Raw genomic sequence first — 16,292 nt, forward strand, 5'->3', positions numbered from 1 at the left:
GAAATTGAGATCACGATTATTTAGGACGATTTTTCAATTTATGTTGATTTTATTTGTTTTTATTCAGTCATAAAATTGCTCAGGGCACAATCAGGACAAAAATAAGAAACAAGATGATCACTAAAATAACTCCTGATTCCCAGGATAAAAAGACTAATATACTTATAGCTCATAGTCTATGACCCAAGGGTTATAGACCTTGGTTTAACTCATTTAAGTCTAACCAGTACAGACCCAAATACCAATATCTTGCAAATACTGACAGCAAGAATTATACAGTGGCATTTATAACAAATACATGCAAATAAATTGATGTTCACAAAATGTTGCATAACATGTATTGAATCGTGTCAAGGTGCTGTAGGAGAGTGCACTTGCACTGTGTCCTCAGAGAGATTAGTTATTATTTATCAGCGTGAGGAACTTATTTCTACCTTATTTATAAACTATTTATTTACAAGTCCACAAGTTAATGTAATAATTGTCCCAACCACAGCTGCACCCCCCACCCCCCAACCCGGTCTCACAGCAATCGGGCAAGCTGCACATGTGTTTAGCACGCCGCACGTGCACATTTAGCTGTTTTTAGCGGCTCAGGAGTCCGCAGGTGCGGTGTGTGTGTCACTCACTCTGGTTAATCCAACAGGGAGCCGGCTCTGAGAGACGTTTCTGTAGCGACCAACACATCACTACATCATTCCCTTTCCTAATGTCCTGAAGAACGGTCCGGAGCGCACGCGGAGTGTTTAGCTAACCTGCAGGAAATGTCGACGACAGTTATCCAGAAAGTAGCTAAGGGTTACCAGAGATGTTTCTGAGGTGTTCACTAGGTACTTGTAAGTTAAAAAGTCAAGAAGGGGGTCTGAGAAGCTGCTAGAAATAGCGTCAAAGTCGCTAAGTTGGCAACACTGTGGAGGAGCGCTTCATTTGCAACTCAGGGCAGCGCAAGCGGGAGGAGCAAATAATCGGCTTGTTTTGTTTTTTATAATCGTTCAAAACTCAGATCGTAATCGTGATTAAAATTCGATTAATTGAGCAGCCCTAAGTTGATCATAATGTGTGAAACAAGGATGTGAATTAGAAGTGTTAAGCATACTTGTGTTTTTAACCACTTTAGGGTTCTGGAAAATCTAGAAAATTCACATTGAAAGTGCTTGAACTTTGTTTAGAGAAATGTTTAACCGCCCTGCTGATGGTGCAGCATCCTACAAGGTGAGAGGACAGTCCTGCTAAGTTCCAGTTATTTGTTTGATTTCATTAAAGGAGAACTAGGCAGTTGTGATTTGCTTTTAGCACCCCCCAGTGTCCATTTGTAGAACTGAAAGCAAAACCAATCACCTTGCTGCCGAAACGTCTCCCAGCCTTCCTTAGTGTCTACAGGAGTGATTCATCACTAAATTAAACAAATCAGCTGTGTCAATCTAAAACATGCGGGAAATGTGCTGAAACCAGACTACAGCGCCAGGTATGTCAGCTCCAAGTCCCAACAGAGCAGCTCACCAGTCTGACGTTGCAAGTGGAATATTCTAGCCACAGGGGGCGATAGGGGCTGGGTGGTCTTTCATTAACCGTGTAAAGGGTCATTTTAGCACATGCTGGTGAAAAAAATAATAAAAAAATATGAAAAAGATTTCAAGCAAATGTTTTAGAATGTTTAAATGAATTGAATTTACACATCTAAAGTGTCTCAAAAGCCAAATGTGCACTTTTATGTAGCCACTTATTCAGCCTGCTTTTTTTTCCCCCACTCGATTGTCATTTCAGCTAATCTCAAGGAAGCAGTAGATGATTTATTAATCTCTCACCAAGTTTGCCCCGCTCTTTCCTTTTTCCTCTTGTTTTGCTCAGTCAGACTGGAGTTTTGATTAGGAAGTCGTGGCTCATGAACCCGCCGTTTTCTCCGGCTGGTCCTTTTGCCCTGCGCCTAGCACGTTCTCCTTTTAGCTGTGTTTTTACAGGGGCATCAGTGGGATCCGTATCGGGCCTGGCTAACTCTTCCTGTGCAGCAGGAAGTTCTCTAATGGCCAAACATGCCAGTCGCATCCAACGGCAGCACTCGCACAATATCCTAGCGATGAAAAAGATCCAAGAGTGTCAGTTGCTCCCGTGATTCACATCATCTCAACAAGCCACTCAAACTGTTTATCAGTTGTCTGCAGGGTCTGTGTGACCGATCGATTTTCATCCCAGCCAATCAGCAACCACTTAGGCCTCCCAAGTTCAGCATAAAGGAGTCTGGTTGCTCAGAGGAGGATTGTGAAAAGGCAATCCTGCCAAGAGGCAGCCAGTAAATACATTTGCAGACAGATTTGCTCCTGCATGACTTGCCTTTTTCTGTCTTTCTCTCTTTGCTTTATGACGGCCGTAAAAGTTTGCATCTGCAATGTCCGCTTTGAAGACAGCTATTCTGGCTAACAGAATCCTGGAGTGAGTTGGTGGGGTTGCATGCTTTTCTCCTCTCCTTCTGGTGCCGAAATTTCATTTAAAATAACAGAAAGTCACCTGTTTTTGCCACATCACCAGTGTGCAATCAGCTGAGACTAAAAAGCCAAGTAAAACGGAGAGAAATGGAGCAAAGGAGCAGAGAGGGTGTGGCATGGAGGGAGAGGGTGAAACAAATTATTATTTTGGCTTGAACTAATGTCCTAGGGTCAGTTTCCATTTTTGTTGTGAGGCTTTTAAAAAAAGAAAAGACATAAAATGAAGCAAAACACGTTTCTTTTTATATCTTTTCTAACAGTGACACGTCTATTCTCCGCTCACCAGACAAACCCGGGGCGCTGTGGTGTCCTGCTCACTGCCACGCAACATTAATGACAACAATCATTTCCTTTTCTCCAGACTGGGCCTTGTCTGTTTTTAATCTGAGGGTGTAAATAATAAAATAAAAAAGAAATAAGGCCGACGGCGCTACATTTCCTGTGCCTGTCCCTTTATTTCCTCTGCCTTTTTCTTTATAATCACTGCTGTATTGACTTTTGGAAATAGGTCAGTGATTATCACTGGCCAGTTCAATATTGGTGCCGATGAGAAGCAGCGAAACACAAACACATGAAGTCATCGTTGTCTGGTTAGATCACTTCTGTGTAACTTTGGGTTGGATTTGGTTTAAACGTGTTAATTTTGACTGTTTTGTATGTAAAAACAACAGAATCAACACTAGGGATGTTCTGATCACATTGTCGTGCTTCCCGAATCCCGATACTTAAAAAATGCATTAGGAAAAAAAGAGAACACACTAGAGTTCTCATTTAAGTTTTTTTAAATCATTTATGTGTTTCATTCTTTCTGTATTTGTCATTTCTTTAGTGTATCTGCTATAAAATATCCCTCGTCCAGCAGGTACATAATAAGAAATGTATCTTGTCGCTCATTTTTCTAATCGTTTACTTGGTGTGCGGCTTTTTGAACATGACGATCAGCAGCAGGGTCGCTCCTTTCTACAGAACACCTGTAGAGCTGCTCCGTCTGTAAGAAAAGTCAGATCATAACTCGACTCAAAGTGACAGTAAAACCCGGCGTTTGCTGCCACACTCATCCAGTGAGTGATAAATATACTTATTGCTTGCCATTGTTGCTGTCCGTAGGTAATTTTACGTATCTTTTATTTCTTGTGGGCTGGCTGCAGTGGTTGCAGCAAACGGAGCCATTTTTTTTAAGGTGGCGCTTCAGATTTGTAGTGTTGAACGCATGTTAAACGCTCACTCATTTAAAAAGTAATGTTTGTTGTTTTACGATTCAATCCGAGCTTTTCCACCCGATTCCGATCCGTTGAAAATCACATGATAATATTTCCGATCACATGATCGGATTAAAGTTAAAGTTGAAGTCCCATTAGTTGTCACACACACTGATGTGTGTGCGAAATTTGTTCTCCGCATTTGACCCATCCCCTGGGGGAGCGGTGAGCTGCAGACACAGCCGCGCTCGGGAACCATTTGGTGGTTTAACCCCCCAATCCCACCCCGTAATGCTGAGTGTCAAGCAGGGAGGCATTGGGTCCCATTTTTTCAAAGTCTTTGGTATGACCCGACCAGGAATCGAACCCTGATCTCCCAGTCTCAGGGCGGACACTCTACCACTAGGCCACTGAGCTGATGATTAGAGCATCCCTAATTAACACGCGCCAAATAAGATGGAAAAAGTTTCACTAACAGACAGGATAATGCACCAAGTAAGTTTTTGTTAGAAATAAACATTTGTTTTAATGTGTCTTAGCTTTTTATGGATGCAAAATGTGCCTTTCCGTTTTTGTTTCATGAAACTAACTACTAAATCACTTCAGACTGAGCTAACTGATCATAGCAGGGGTCTGCAACCTGTGGCTCTGGAGCCAAGAGTGGCTCTTTTGGAACTTCCACAATGTCTCTTAGTAAATTTGGCTGAAAATGATAAAATATAACTGATGTTTAAATATGAAAAAAATGTAAATGCAAGTTTAAGCAGCTTTTCAATTGTTTCGTGGAATAATTGTGCTAGATTTAAAGTGCCAATTATGTTTTATTTATTTATTTTAGTTATTTACATAATTTTACACAGATATAAATACCCTAATGATAAATATCCATACTCTTTTAACATGCAGTTTTTTAAAATATTAAAAACATAATAATGGACAATAAAATAGACAAATCTCCTGTAGTTGATATTTATGATGATTTCTGACTGGAAAAAGGAAAAAAAGACAATTTATTTTCTGTGACCCTAATGTGTTTCCATTCAAATTCTCAAAACCACAAATTGATCTTTTTTCTAAGAATTCCTGCAACAGTTGCAGCTCTAAACAAGTTTTTTAAGGTGGACTGAAGTAAAGAAAATAACTTTTTACCTTGAATTTCATAGTTTTTATGTGCTGTAGTTCGTTTTAGGCAACGTCCAGCACCTCGGGCAACCACCAGGTTGCATAAAGGTGCTTTATAAATAAAACTGACCATGATGACTAACAGCTCTGTGGAGTCTAAAGGTTGCAGACCCCTGATCTTAGCAATCACTAAACCCCGCATATCAGAGTCCGTTTGACAGAAATTGAGATCAAATATAATTTGCTAAAAGCTGATGCTCCTTTTCTAACATACAGTGTTAACAGATGGAGCAAGATCTTGCCGTTTTGGCTGAGATCGTAACTTTATTTTTGTTGATTTGACTGTCATTTCTCAACATAAGATGATTTTGTTTGTTTAAAACTGCAGAACGAAGGGTGACTTGATCATTGAATTATTGCTTTTTGCACAAACCGTTTTATGTGATGCACGGACAAAGGAAGAGGTGAATTGATCAAGTCTGATGTTTTTCATTGTCTTTCAGACATTTCTTTGCACCAGAAGCACATTTAATCTCGCGCCGGCTTCTGGGCTGCAGAATATTGAGTTCATCTGATTCAACGAAGGGGTAAAGAACCATTACAGCGAGTCTTATCTCTTGATGAGTTTTCAATCAAAGCGTAAGGTGGATGACTGTCGCTGGTCGCCACCTGGAGCCGAATGCTGTTGTTAACTGAGCAGAGACGCTGAGCTGGTGTTCGGATAATGACACGTTATGCATTTTCTGTCTTAACCGCATCACTTTAACTCAGCCAGACTCAGCACAAACCTCCAGACATGACCAAGCTGAAGCTTTAGGGCTACTCGCCTGATTGGTTAAAAAAGGTTCTCATGCCAGCTTTCACTGATGCAGACATGACATAGAAAATAGGTAGTTGCGACGCAAAAGCTCTCAGACTTTTAGGGCTGAGACGCTTGTAACAAAAGAGGAAAATGATCTGTTCAGGACAGCACCATTTCTCTGATGACTTCAGTGGAAACGGTGCAGGGAAACCACAGTTTTCACTTTCATCCAGTCCAGGCAAATGTGTGAAGCGATATTCGCTAATGCGCTTGCGCTCGTATTTGCTGCAAACCTTCAGCCAGTAAGGACTGCTGCACTCTATACCCAATACATGTACGGGCTTTGCAGCTTGAGGTTTCTCTTGTGGCTTTAACCGATTCGAAGCGGCGCTGCGTGTAGGTGGTGCTGTGCCCCTCTGGGGACTTTTTCATTAGATGATGTGACATTTAAGCAGCTTTGAGAAACCTCGTCTCGTCGTTGCCTCGAGTTTCTGCAACCTGGATGAGAAAGTGGGAGATGAAGCGGACACAAGCTTGTTGCGGGATAAGAGATCATGAAAGTGGGAGAGACGTAGACTGGACCAGACAAAGCCAAAGTAATGGTGTGCTGTTCCCACAGTGTGGTATTTCTCTAGTACTCCCAGTTGGGCTCAGCACAGTGTGTTCTTCACTGGTCCAGTAACGCCACACACAACCCCTCCGTCCCAGCTTCTACAGCCAGACGTTCTTCGCTAAAGCCACTTTCTGAGTCATAACCCATCCATTTGTGTAGTTCGGTCTCAGCAGAACACAAACATTGCGTCCGTTTGACAGTTCTTCCTCGACAGCGGGCCCTCGGGCCTGCAGCAAAACATAAGCACTTGTGGCTGATGATCGAGGGGGGACTTGTGGTGTCCGCTTGGCTCGCAGCTCTGCGGCTTCACATTCCATGCCTTCTTCTCCGCTTACCGACCGCCATGTTTCCTGTGAGACAGGAAGTCAGCTCTGTTTCCTGTCACAGTCCTCTTTCATGTGGTCACTTCCTTGTGTTTTGCCAGAACGTCTCTGCTCAGTACTCAGAGAACAGGAGTCGGTGCTCCTCGGGACACCGGCCGGAGGTCGTCCCAAAGACGGCGTTTTCAGCTCGCTGTCCCTAAAACCTAAAACTTCCAACTTTCCCTTCTTCATCTCCTCAAAAGAGTTTCCCTTTTGTTGTTTTGTTTTTGTGTCTGCAGACAGGAGCACTGTGTCTTTATCGTTTTTTTATTTACAACCCGAGATATGAACGTCCTCCGGTGACGATAATCAAAGTTCACCTCTGTGAAATGGCTGGTTTTGTAACCTCGCTCAGGAATGTTGATTGTGATGACTGCTTGGCTGGGAATCCTGCATTTACTGTTTCCTAAAAGATACAAGCAAGTTGGCAGAGATTACAATTGAACTTTACACACAGCGATTAGCTGGAATGTTTGGATTCCTGTGTACTGCAGCCAAAGATAAATCCGTGTCACACCGTGTCTCACGTTCCAGACGAGCTCTCTGCATGTAAAAATCAGGAAAAAGTGCTCGTGTGTGTTGAAAGACGCATCCTCTAATCAATGGTGTGAAGCGGTTGAACTCTTTCAAAGCATGTTTGTTTCCAAGTCAGCTCTGTTGACCCGGTTGGCGTGTTTTTATAATCATCGTCACTGGCAGCAGTTGAGCGAGCCGTAAAATCAAAACCATACAATGCTGCTGTTTGTCGTTCTGCCATCCCGTTAAAAACACGAGCTGGCACCGCCCCGTGCTCCCACAGCAGGGGGGCGACGCTTTTCCATTGGCCACACCAGACACCCCCCAAGCCACACTCTCCGCAGGTCACACCGAGTTCTGCCAGTTCTGGTATTTCCCATCAGAGCTCTTTAACGCCCCCTCACCTCTCCTCCCCCGTCTCTCTCTCTCTTGCATCAGGCTAGGGCTGCAACTAACGATTATTTTCATAATCGATTAATCTGTCGATTATTTTTTCGATTAATCGATTAATCGGTTTGTTATTGTTTAGCTATTTAACCTATACAAGTGATGGATGCATTTCAGTTAAGAACAAAAAAACATAAGAGAATTGTGCAGTTGACTGCAATCTATTTTATTGCACATGAACACAGTCAGCAGTATAAAATGAGCTAAACAGTGCAAAATATCAGTCCAGAATAATTTTTAGCATTAGCTGGAAGCCTGCTCCTTCCACCATGGATAGTGGCCTCATGTCTTTTACCAGCATGTTTAGAATAGAGTTTGTAAGTGGTATGAATTGCTGGGGGGTGAGTGTCTTCTTCCCCATGTAGTTGTCCATCGTTGCTTGTTTTTTTCTGCATAAGAAACACAAATAGACTGAAATAAGTACACATATAAAATAAAGCAGCACACACACTACAACACTAAATCAATATTATATTATTTGAATTAATTAACAATATACAGTGATCATTTATTTTGAGGGTTACGTTCTACAAAATAGCCCGCAACAGGAGATATTCAGAAAAAAAGTAAAACATTTTTACTATTAAAAAGCTCTAAGTAAGAAGCTCATGAGGTTTTTACTTTGAGTCGGGAGTGTTTAAATTAGCCAGAGAAATGTGAAAAATGTTTATTTTGTGTAATACTGTTTAAGAAACATGATAAAAATGTGTTGTGAGGCGTTTTACAGCGTTAGATAGTAAAACAGCCTTTTAATAGTAAAAAAATGACTTTTTCTGAATTTCTCCTGTATTTAAAAATTGAAAGTGTACAACTATGCCGCGTTATATTCACCTGGACACAGCTCGTCTGTAAATTTTTCACCGCGGAGTTGTCCTTTTTTGAATGAGGAACATAGTTATGGGTTTGTGCCGTTTTTCTCTTAACGAGAACATTCTTATAAACAGACGTGCTAAATTTGGCAAGCGCATGATACACAACACGGAGGAGATTCACGATGGCATCTAGTCAATCAGAAGTAGAACACCGCAGACTGACGCGGCAAAAAAACATGTTTAACATCCACTATAACGAACTCAGCTAAAACACTAAGTCCAGCTTGTTTATTTTCTGTTACTTACCGGGCTGGCTCTTCCAAATGACGGCTCACTTGACCGCGGTGCTCTTCCTCTGCTGCATCAGCCCCCACATGCTTTCGTCTCAAATGTGCTCCCATACTCGTGAGGTTTTTGTCCGGGGTTTCTCTTCAGTTTTGTCGCTTCTATTTTTCTTCCGTATTTCCTCTTGTTCCGCCATTTTCTCACAGCAAGATGAGCGTCAGTAACGTGATACGTCATGAAAACCGAGGGCACCCATTGGCTCATTTCTTCTTCTACGGCTCCACTGGTAGATCAGTGGCTCATTACTGCCACACACTGGCGGCAAATTTAACAGCTTGTAACCGATGTCAGATTGTGGTAAAAAATAGACTTTATGCGGTAAAATATGATTATTAAACAACTAATCGATGACTAAAAAAGTTGTTAACTATTTTAATAATCGATTATAATCGATTAAATCGATTAGTTGTTTCAGCTCTACATCAGGCCGTCCGAACCGCCTTTTAAAACCTTCTAGATCATCACACCCGGCGTCTCAACTGTCACACGAGCCAAAATAGAAGTCTGCAAAGCCGAGACTCTAGCTGTGAGATTTTCCTTCCTGTCATCGAGATGATGGAGGGGCCGTCACGAGACGTCTCGACGTCTGAGCGCGCGTTGCAGCCGTTCTGAAAACCAGCAGCAACTCTTTAGCAGTCATGGGAAAGAGCGGCTCTGGACAAGACTTTACTCTTTTGCCACAGATACTAATGTGCTGCAGAAGGGGGAGGCAGAACAGCATTTGCTAGGCTAATCAGGGAAGGCCCATCACGTACTTCAGATCATGCAAACTCGCCCGAGACTATCATAGCTCAGGCAGCAGGATCATTTGATTCAGGGGTAATTGCATTCATTTGTAAAAAAGAGCAGTGTTTGTACAGGATCTCATGTGCCTTGGAGGCTGAGAGGGAGGAAAGGAGTGGAGGAGACGGAGAAGAAATGAGACAAGAGCCGCAGCTCCATCCATCTGATGAGGAGGTGCTCTTCAGTTAGAAACAACGAGAAGTATTTAAACTTTGGTGCTCGAGCAACACCGAGTCAAAAGAGAGTTTTATATCACATCTAGTAGACTCTAACCCTAACTCAGTCTCAAACAACATTTTTAAGATTTGGAATACTTCAGTTTTTTTGGGTTCACGTCAAAAAATGTGTAGCTCACGTATTAAATGTTGCAGAGGGCACATCATTGTGGCACAATCAATATTAATCAATGTCCCTCTGGGATTAATAAAGTATTTTTGAAATGAATTGAATAAGGAGACAAAAAAGTTGAAATGAGGAGAATCTGAGGTGAAGGAAGTGCAGAGGCTGCAGACTGTGAACCAGATGTGAGGCAGTGACTCACAGCGAGCGAAAGGCTTGATGACGTTGGCCACTATGCATGCTAAGCTCTGCGTGCGAGTCTATGTGTGTGTGTTTGTGTGTGTGTGTGAGAGAGAGAGAGAGAGAGCTGGGACTTGTTTCTTCCAAAACAAGCTTTACACAGTGATGCCTGGACAGGTCTCGTGATTTCATGTTGAGATTTGGACACAGATTGATGCAGAAGCTGAAGTTTCTGAACCAATCTTCGACCGTAAACGGTCCCTTCCGCCTCCATCCGAGCTGAAGATCATCACTTACACCCTGAGCGCTTTGTACCCCGGGCGTAGTGCTGGAGGTGTCTGGCCTCGTTCGGTTTGCTCAGCAGACATCTGCCCGACATTCTCGCTCCTTTGTTTGCCCTGTTTTTATAACGCTTCACTAGCTTCCTGCTCAAAAATTAGTTTTTCCACTGGTGTTGTCACCGAGCAACGTCAGAGCTTAGCATTACTGCGTCTGTAAGGAAAAAAAGATTAGCCTGTTTCCTCTCTTTGATTTTGTGCCGGTTTAAACACGACTCACGGTCAGGTGGAATGTGACTGTTGGTGTAGCGGTGCTTTACAATGGGCCTCGCTGTTTTTGTCAGGGAAAGCCCGCATGTACAGAATATTTGCTCAGGATGTGAGTAAACTCGCTGACATCTACCAAGAGTGTGTGCACGTGGTATTTTTTTTTTCTAAAGCAAACAGCATGAGGTTGCTGAGTGACCTTAACAAACCTCCCCTTTCTTCTCATTGTCCAATTGTCAAGGCGTGAGTGTTTTTGCAGGCGGCCACCTGTACGGATGGATTTGCACATGTGTGATAAAGCATCTGATGTGTTTTGGGAAAAGGGCACATCTCTCTGTTTTTATGTCCTCCTCACCTTCTTTTTTATCCTTCTCCCTCCCTTCCAGAACTCCATTAGACACAACCTGTCCCTGCACAGCCGCTTCGTCCGCGTTCAGAACGAGGGGACGGGGAAGAGCTCGTGGTGGATGCTGAACCCGGAGGGCGGGAAGAGCGGGAAGTCCCCGCGACGCAGAGCTGCCTCCATGGACAACAACAGCAAGTTCACCAAGAGCAGAGGGAGAGCGGCAAAGAAAAAGGTACCCTTACTTCTGCAGAGTGATCCTCTGGTAAAACAAGTGTTTAATTGGCATGAATTTTGATTACTTGATCATACTTAATAATTGAACTATAGCTATGAGGTTCGCTTCTCTAAATGAAATATTTTAAGATATCTGTTGGAAGACCCTTGAAAATGCAGCCAAACTTAAATATGATCCGAAAACTTTAAGACTGTAATGATGGATTTGAGTAGCTTAAGTTTTATTGTTGTTTAATGAGAGTTTCACTGCCCCCCCCCCCCACCACCACCACCATCCCCCACCCCACCCCACCCCCCACCCACCCACCCAGCTATCCCTGCAGGGTGGCCCTGACGGAGGTGGCGACAGCCCAGGCTCCTACTCCAAGTGGCCAGGCAGCCCCAACTCCCACAGCAACGATGATTATGATGCCTGGAGCAGCTTCAGGCCTCGAACCAGCTCCAACGCCAGCACCTTGAGTGGACGCCTTTCACCCTTCGTGCCTGAGGATGACCTGGGAGAAGCAGAAGTGCACATGGGATACCCAGGAGCTCCAGGGGCGAAGATGACAGCCACGCTGCCCAGTCTAACAGAAATGACGGGCTCTCTGGGACACAGCTCTGAGAACGTCATGGAAAACCTTCTGGACAACCTGAATTTGCTCTCACCAAGCAACTCTCAGGTAGGAGGAGGGGCGACAACCCCTGGCTCCTCCCAGTCCTCCCCCTCACCTTTGATGCAGCCTAGCCCTGGGTACCCGCCCTACAGCTCCCCCAGCATGGGCTCTCAGCCGCAGCAGGACTACCACAAGTGCGTGTATGGCCAAGCTGGAATGAACACCTTGTCCCCTATGACCCTGCAGAGCCTGTCAGAGAGCAAGCCCAACTTTGGGGCCGGTATGGGTCAGTACAACTGCCCCGCAGGGCTCCTGAAGGAGCTACTGACGTCGGACAACGACCAACATGGAGAGCTCATGCCATCAGTGGAGACGGTAGTGCCTCAGCCCATGCTGCCACCGTACAACAGCAGCCAGCACGCAGCCAAGCTCATGGCAAGAGGGAACGGCCACCCGCGTGGTCTTTCTCACCCCCACCCGCTCAATGTGCACAACCAAGCCCCGGCCGCATCACCAGCTATGAACAGTCGCTTGCTCATGTCTCTAAACTACAACGGGGGCTGTGTGCGTTTGCCTACAGCCAAGAGCCCCATGCAGATGCCTTACGGCCTCTCTGGCCACCTCAGCGTGGGGGGCATGCCGGGCAGCTTCTGTCCCCTCAACACCAACGGATACGGTCGAGCGGGCACGCTGGTCCCATCGCACGCGGAGAAACTTCCCAGTGACCTGGATGACATGTCCATCGAGAAGTTTGAATTCGACATGGAGACTGTCCTCCATGAAACTCTCATGGACGGAGACTCGCTGGACTTCAACTTCGAGCCGGTTGTGACCCAGCAAAGCTTCCCGCATGGGGTGAAGACCACCACACACAGCTGGGTTTCTGGGTAGAAAACTAGAATCGAAACCATTTCAAATTAAATGACCTCATCTCAACAATTGCAGACGCAACATTCCCGTTCCCTTCTGCAGATTGGGTCATGGCCAGCTGTGGACTGATCCCATTTTAGAGCGTCCTCCCCCCAAAAAAGATGGAATCAAGATCACTTTTCAAGTGCCAAAAATGTTCGCCTTAACAAAAGAGCCAAACAGAAACATTTCTGGTTTTCACACAAAGCTTACAGATATTAGACTGTAGTGAAACTGCCAAATAGATCTCATCATCATCAGCATATTGTTAGGGTTATGGTTAGGGTCAGACTGTTTGCTGCCATCAATCAAATGTTTTTGAGTTTCTGCTATGGACTAATAATGAAGGCAATCCGGCTCATGAGGTTTTTTGGACTGAAATTTGAGAAAAAAGCGAGATTTCTTAAAGGATCTTTACATGATATTACAGTAACACACGTGTAATGCCTGAGTGTACATAATGTAATCATACAGTTTGTAAAATTGTTTTTTTTTTTGTTGTATTTTGTAACTTTTGTAAATAGTGTTTACAAGAAGACAACAAAAATTCTAATCAGCAGAAAATTGCTCACATGGAAAACTGGATCTAAAACGCATCAAACTGGTCTGTCAGGCTGCAGAATCACAGCTCGCTCTCTGATTTTTGTGTACATAACAATATAAATGTATATTAAAACACTGTAGTAAATGTTTGCCAGATTTAGGATATATTTGAGACCTAAGTTATTTGTGGCTGATACAGATTTCTGCTGGTGCGTAACCTGCGGTCAGACGTTGGAATAATTCTGAATTATTTGTCACTCTGAACCTTAATACCACAGAGGCCTGTTTATTGTGCCTAACAGAGTGGATTCTGACTGTAGGCTTGTGGGATTAATATTGTAGATCTCTATCAGGTCCAGAAGATCCTCAAATCCAGCATTCTTGTAGAAGAGAACTTTATTTTAATGTTCCTGCTTTAAATTGACAATAGAAGTAAAGAAAAGATGTGTAAATGTTATTTTTGGCGCTGTGATCGTTACAGGGTTTCAGATTAAAGAGCTTGTCAGTGCTGTTGTTGTAACTGACCCTTTCTGGATTTCACTTTTAAAAAGTTTTTGTGCCTGGTATAGATTAGTTTAGATAATGATTCCTTTTGAATCCAAAGGAGCCCTCTGATGCGGTCTGACTGAACAGCCTCACTGCTTTCACTCTGCCCCTCCTACCTCTGGCTGTCCCCGTCTTTTCAAACTTTTGATATGATGCTAACACACACTTACACACGCATCTTGTAAACAATTTTACTATCACGTTTTTCTTAGCAAATTACCATTAATCTAAAAATGTTGTCTTAGCATGTACATGTGTATTTTCCCCTCATGCTGTACTTGTAGCCTCTAAATAACTTTTATTGTGTGGAGTCAAAAAAAAAAAGAAGTGAAAACACGTTTCGAAATCGATGAAGTCAACTCATTCGGTGGCTTAGAAATAAAGTTAAAGATTGTTTAATGTGTGATTTATAGGGAAGACTCACATTTGCAGGTTTTTATTTGATTCTTTGATTGTTAAAAAGGAAAAAATTAAGAATAGTTATTTTTTCCATGATTCAGATAAAAACGTGCATACTCTAGATCCAAATATTCTGCCTCCTCAGAAATAGATTTGAAGAAACTTAATTTACTGCAACTTTCCACCTGATGTGTAATCATTGTGTCAACTTTGCAAAGCGTAGTACGCAGCCAATAGCCACCGTTACGGTCAATGGGTTTGTTTCTACCGGGGCGGGCACTGTCTCAGAAACATAGCGTCATGTTGCACCACAAATTTTATGCTTCAGGTCTATTTTTCTCACGCTACACTTCATGAATGGATCAAGGAAGTCAAATAGGAAAGCAGTGTAATGCGTCCAGAAGATTTTAAAATTAAAAGACAAGTGCAGATTTCCAGTTGCTTTAAAGCTACTCTCCAGTATATTTGTAACCTGGCAGCAGCACCATCTAGTGGCTGACAAACTTATCGCACCTTAAGCCGTGGTTTCCACTTCCATATTTACGATAGAACGCAATGCCTCTCGTTCATGAACGTCACCTCTAGCCGACAAGTAGAGCTAAAACACGTTTTGTAAATATTATTCTCATGTTATGTTGTTTATTCACACATTTATATTTTAAAGACCTAAGGCCAGGGGTGGACTGAGACCAAAATTCAGCCCTGGCATTTTTACAAATCGTCGGCCCTCCCCATTGGGAGAGCGGTGGGGGTGGGGGGTGTTGCCGCCCGCGGACTCATCTCTAGGCCGAATGTGATATCTAATATGGACTGGGACTGTTAAATTACAAGCAGGGCCAGACCGCTGCGACCGGGAGCCCTGGCCTTCCAGATCAGCTCATTCTCCACGGGCGGAGATCAACGGGACATTAGCTACATGCTAACGTGGTAAAACAACTCCTGCGTCATCGCTGTACCGCGTTTTTCTTGCTAAAAACGGCTGGAAAAACTCTGTTAGCTTTGGGTTACCATGTAGCTAATGTTCTGCAGATCACCAACTGTGGAGTAGTGCCGGCCCAAGCTGGGCAAGCAGCCCACTTGGCTTAGCGGCCCACCGGAACAGTGCCAGAATGCCAGATAGGCCAGTCCACCCCTGCCTAAGGCTGATTTATACTTCTCCATCTGCGTCGTTATGGAGACACTCATTATGCGATGGGGTGAGGGCTGACCGACTGGCTCACAGAGAGTAATGGAGACATGCCCACATTTTTAACTATCTGTTGAATGTGACGAAGACCGCAAGCTTGTGATTGGTCAGGACGCCGCTCCCTTTAAATTTGCCAACAGCAATGCCATTGCCTTGTCAAAAATTTTAAAAATATTTAGCGGCATACACTGAACTGATTGAAGAGCACATCGCAGAAAAATCCAAAAACATGAACGTTTATTGACCCGTGACTAAAGGAGTACAAAAATACGGAGCTAACGTTTTATTCGTGGACTGAAATGATGGGAAACTGGGTTTAGAGTATGAAGAGGTGACGGAGAATGAAGGACAAATTTGTCCGTTTTATAAAGTCTCTGAAATATATAAACACATTAGAATATACACTATTGTGGACTGGATACATGAGTGTAATGGTGGCAGGATACCACAGAAAAGCCGAAATTTGAGAGCAAAATGCCTGTAAATGGGTGCGTGTCTCTCCCTTGCAGAGTTGACGGAGAAGTATAAATCAGGCTCGTCCGTACGAAAAACTCCCCTACTCTTTTAGCCCAGGTCTGTTCAAATGCTCACACATGCTCTGTGATTGACAACTGTACGTAAGCGGTAAATTGCATGAGGCTCTACGGCATGGGGGACAGGCTTAGCAAAAAAAACTATTGCCTACATTACATAAGAGCACATGATAAGACTAGCACTTTCACAAATTTTCTAAATATTTGACATAAATCCTGAAAGAGGGAAACTCCCGAATGTAGATTTAATACGTCCTTAACTGTGATCCCTCTGTAGTACAAAGAGCAGAAAATGAACCACGGACCATTTGGGAGACGTGCTGTTACCTTTTTAATTTTATTTTTTGTTATTGCCGAAATCACGCTTCTCCGGTACTTTCGTGACCTTGTGGAATTCGCTGCTTGGAAGGCTTTTGCTGACATTTGCCGTCTAAAACACTCCCGATGGGAAAGGT

General features: G+C 43.5%; 1 protein-coding gene and 1 long non-coding RNA gene across 2 annotated transcripts in view; one reads left to right on the forward strand and one right to left on the reverse strand.

The window, feature by feature from the left end:
- The window catches only part of foxo1a (forkhead box O1 a), a 32,767-nt gene extending 19,927 nt beyond the window's left edge, over window positions 1-12,840 (forward strand). Inside the window, exons 2-3 of the mRNA XM_015951330.3 lie at window positions 10,932-11,123; window positions 11,437-12,840. Coding sequence (XP_015806816.3) covers window positions 10,932-11,123; window positions 11,437-12,612 — 1,368 coding nt within the window. The 3' untranslated portion in view covers window positions 12,613-12,840. The remainder of the gene's footprint in view (window positions 1-10,931; window positions 11,124-11,436) is intronic.
- LOC139062519 (uncharacterized) lies at window positions 7,684-8,840 on the reverse strand. Its single transcript, XR_011516060.1, has 2 exons — window positions 8,660-8,840; window positions 7,684-7,930 (listed from the first exon to the last, which is right to left on the reverse strand). It is a non-coding gene; the product is annotated as an uncharacterized lncRNA (long non-coding RNA).
- Window positions 12,841-16,292: the final 3,452 nt, after the last annotated feature.

The sequence above is a fragment of the Nothobranchius furzeri genome, chromosome 13 (genome assembly GCF_043380555.1).
Source record: "Nothobranchius furzeri strain GRZ-AD chromosome 13, NfurGRZ-RIMD1, whole genome shotgun sequence".
NCBI classification, from domain to species: domain Eukaryota; kingdom Metazoa; phylum Chordata; class Actinopteri; order Cyprinodontiformes; family Nothobranchiidae; genus Nothobranchius; species Nothobranchius furzeri.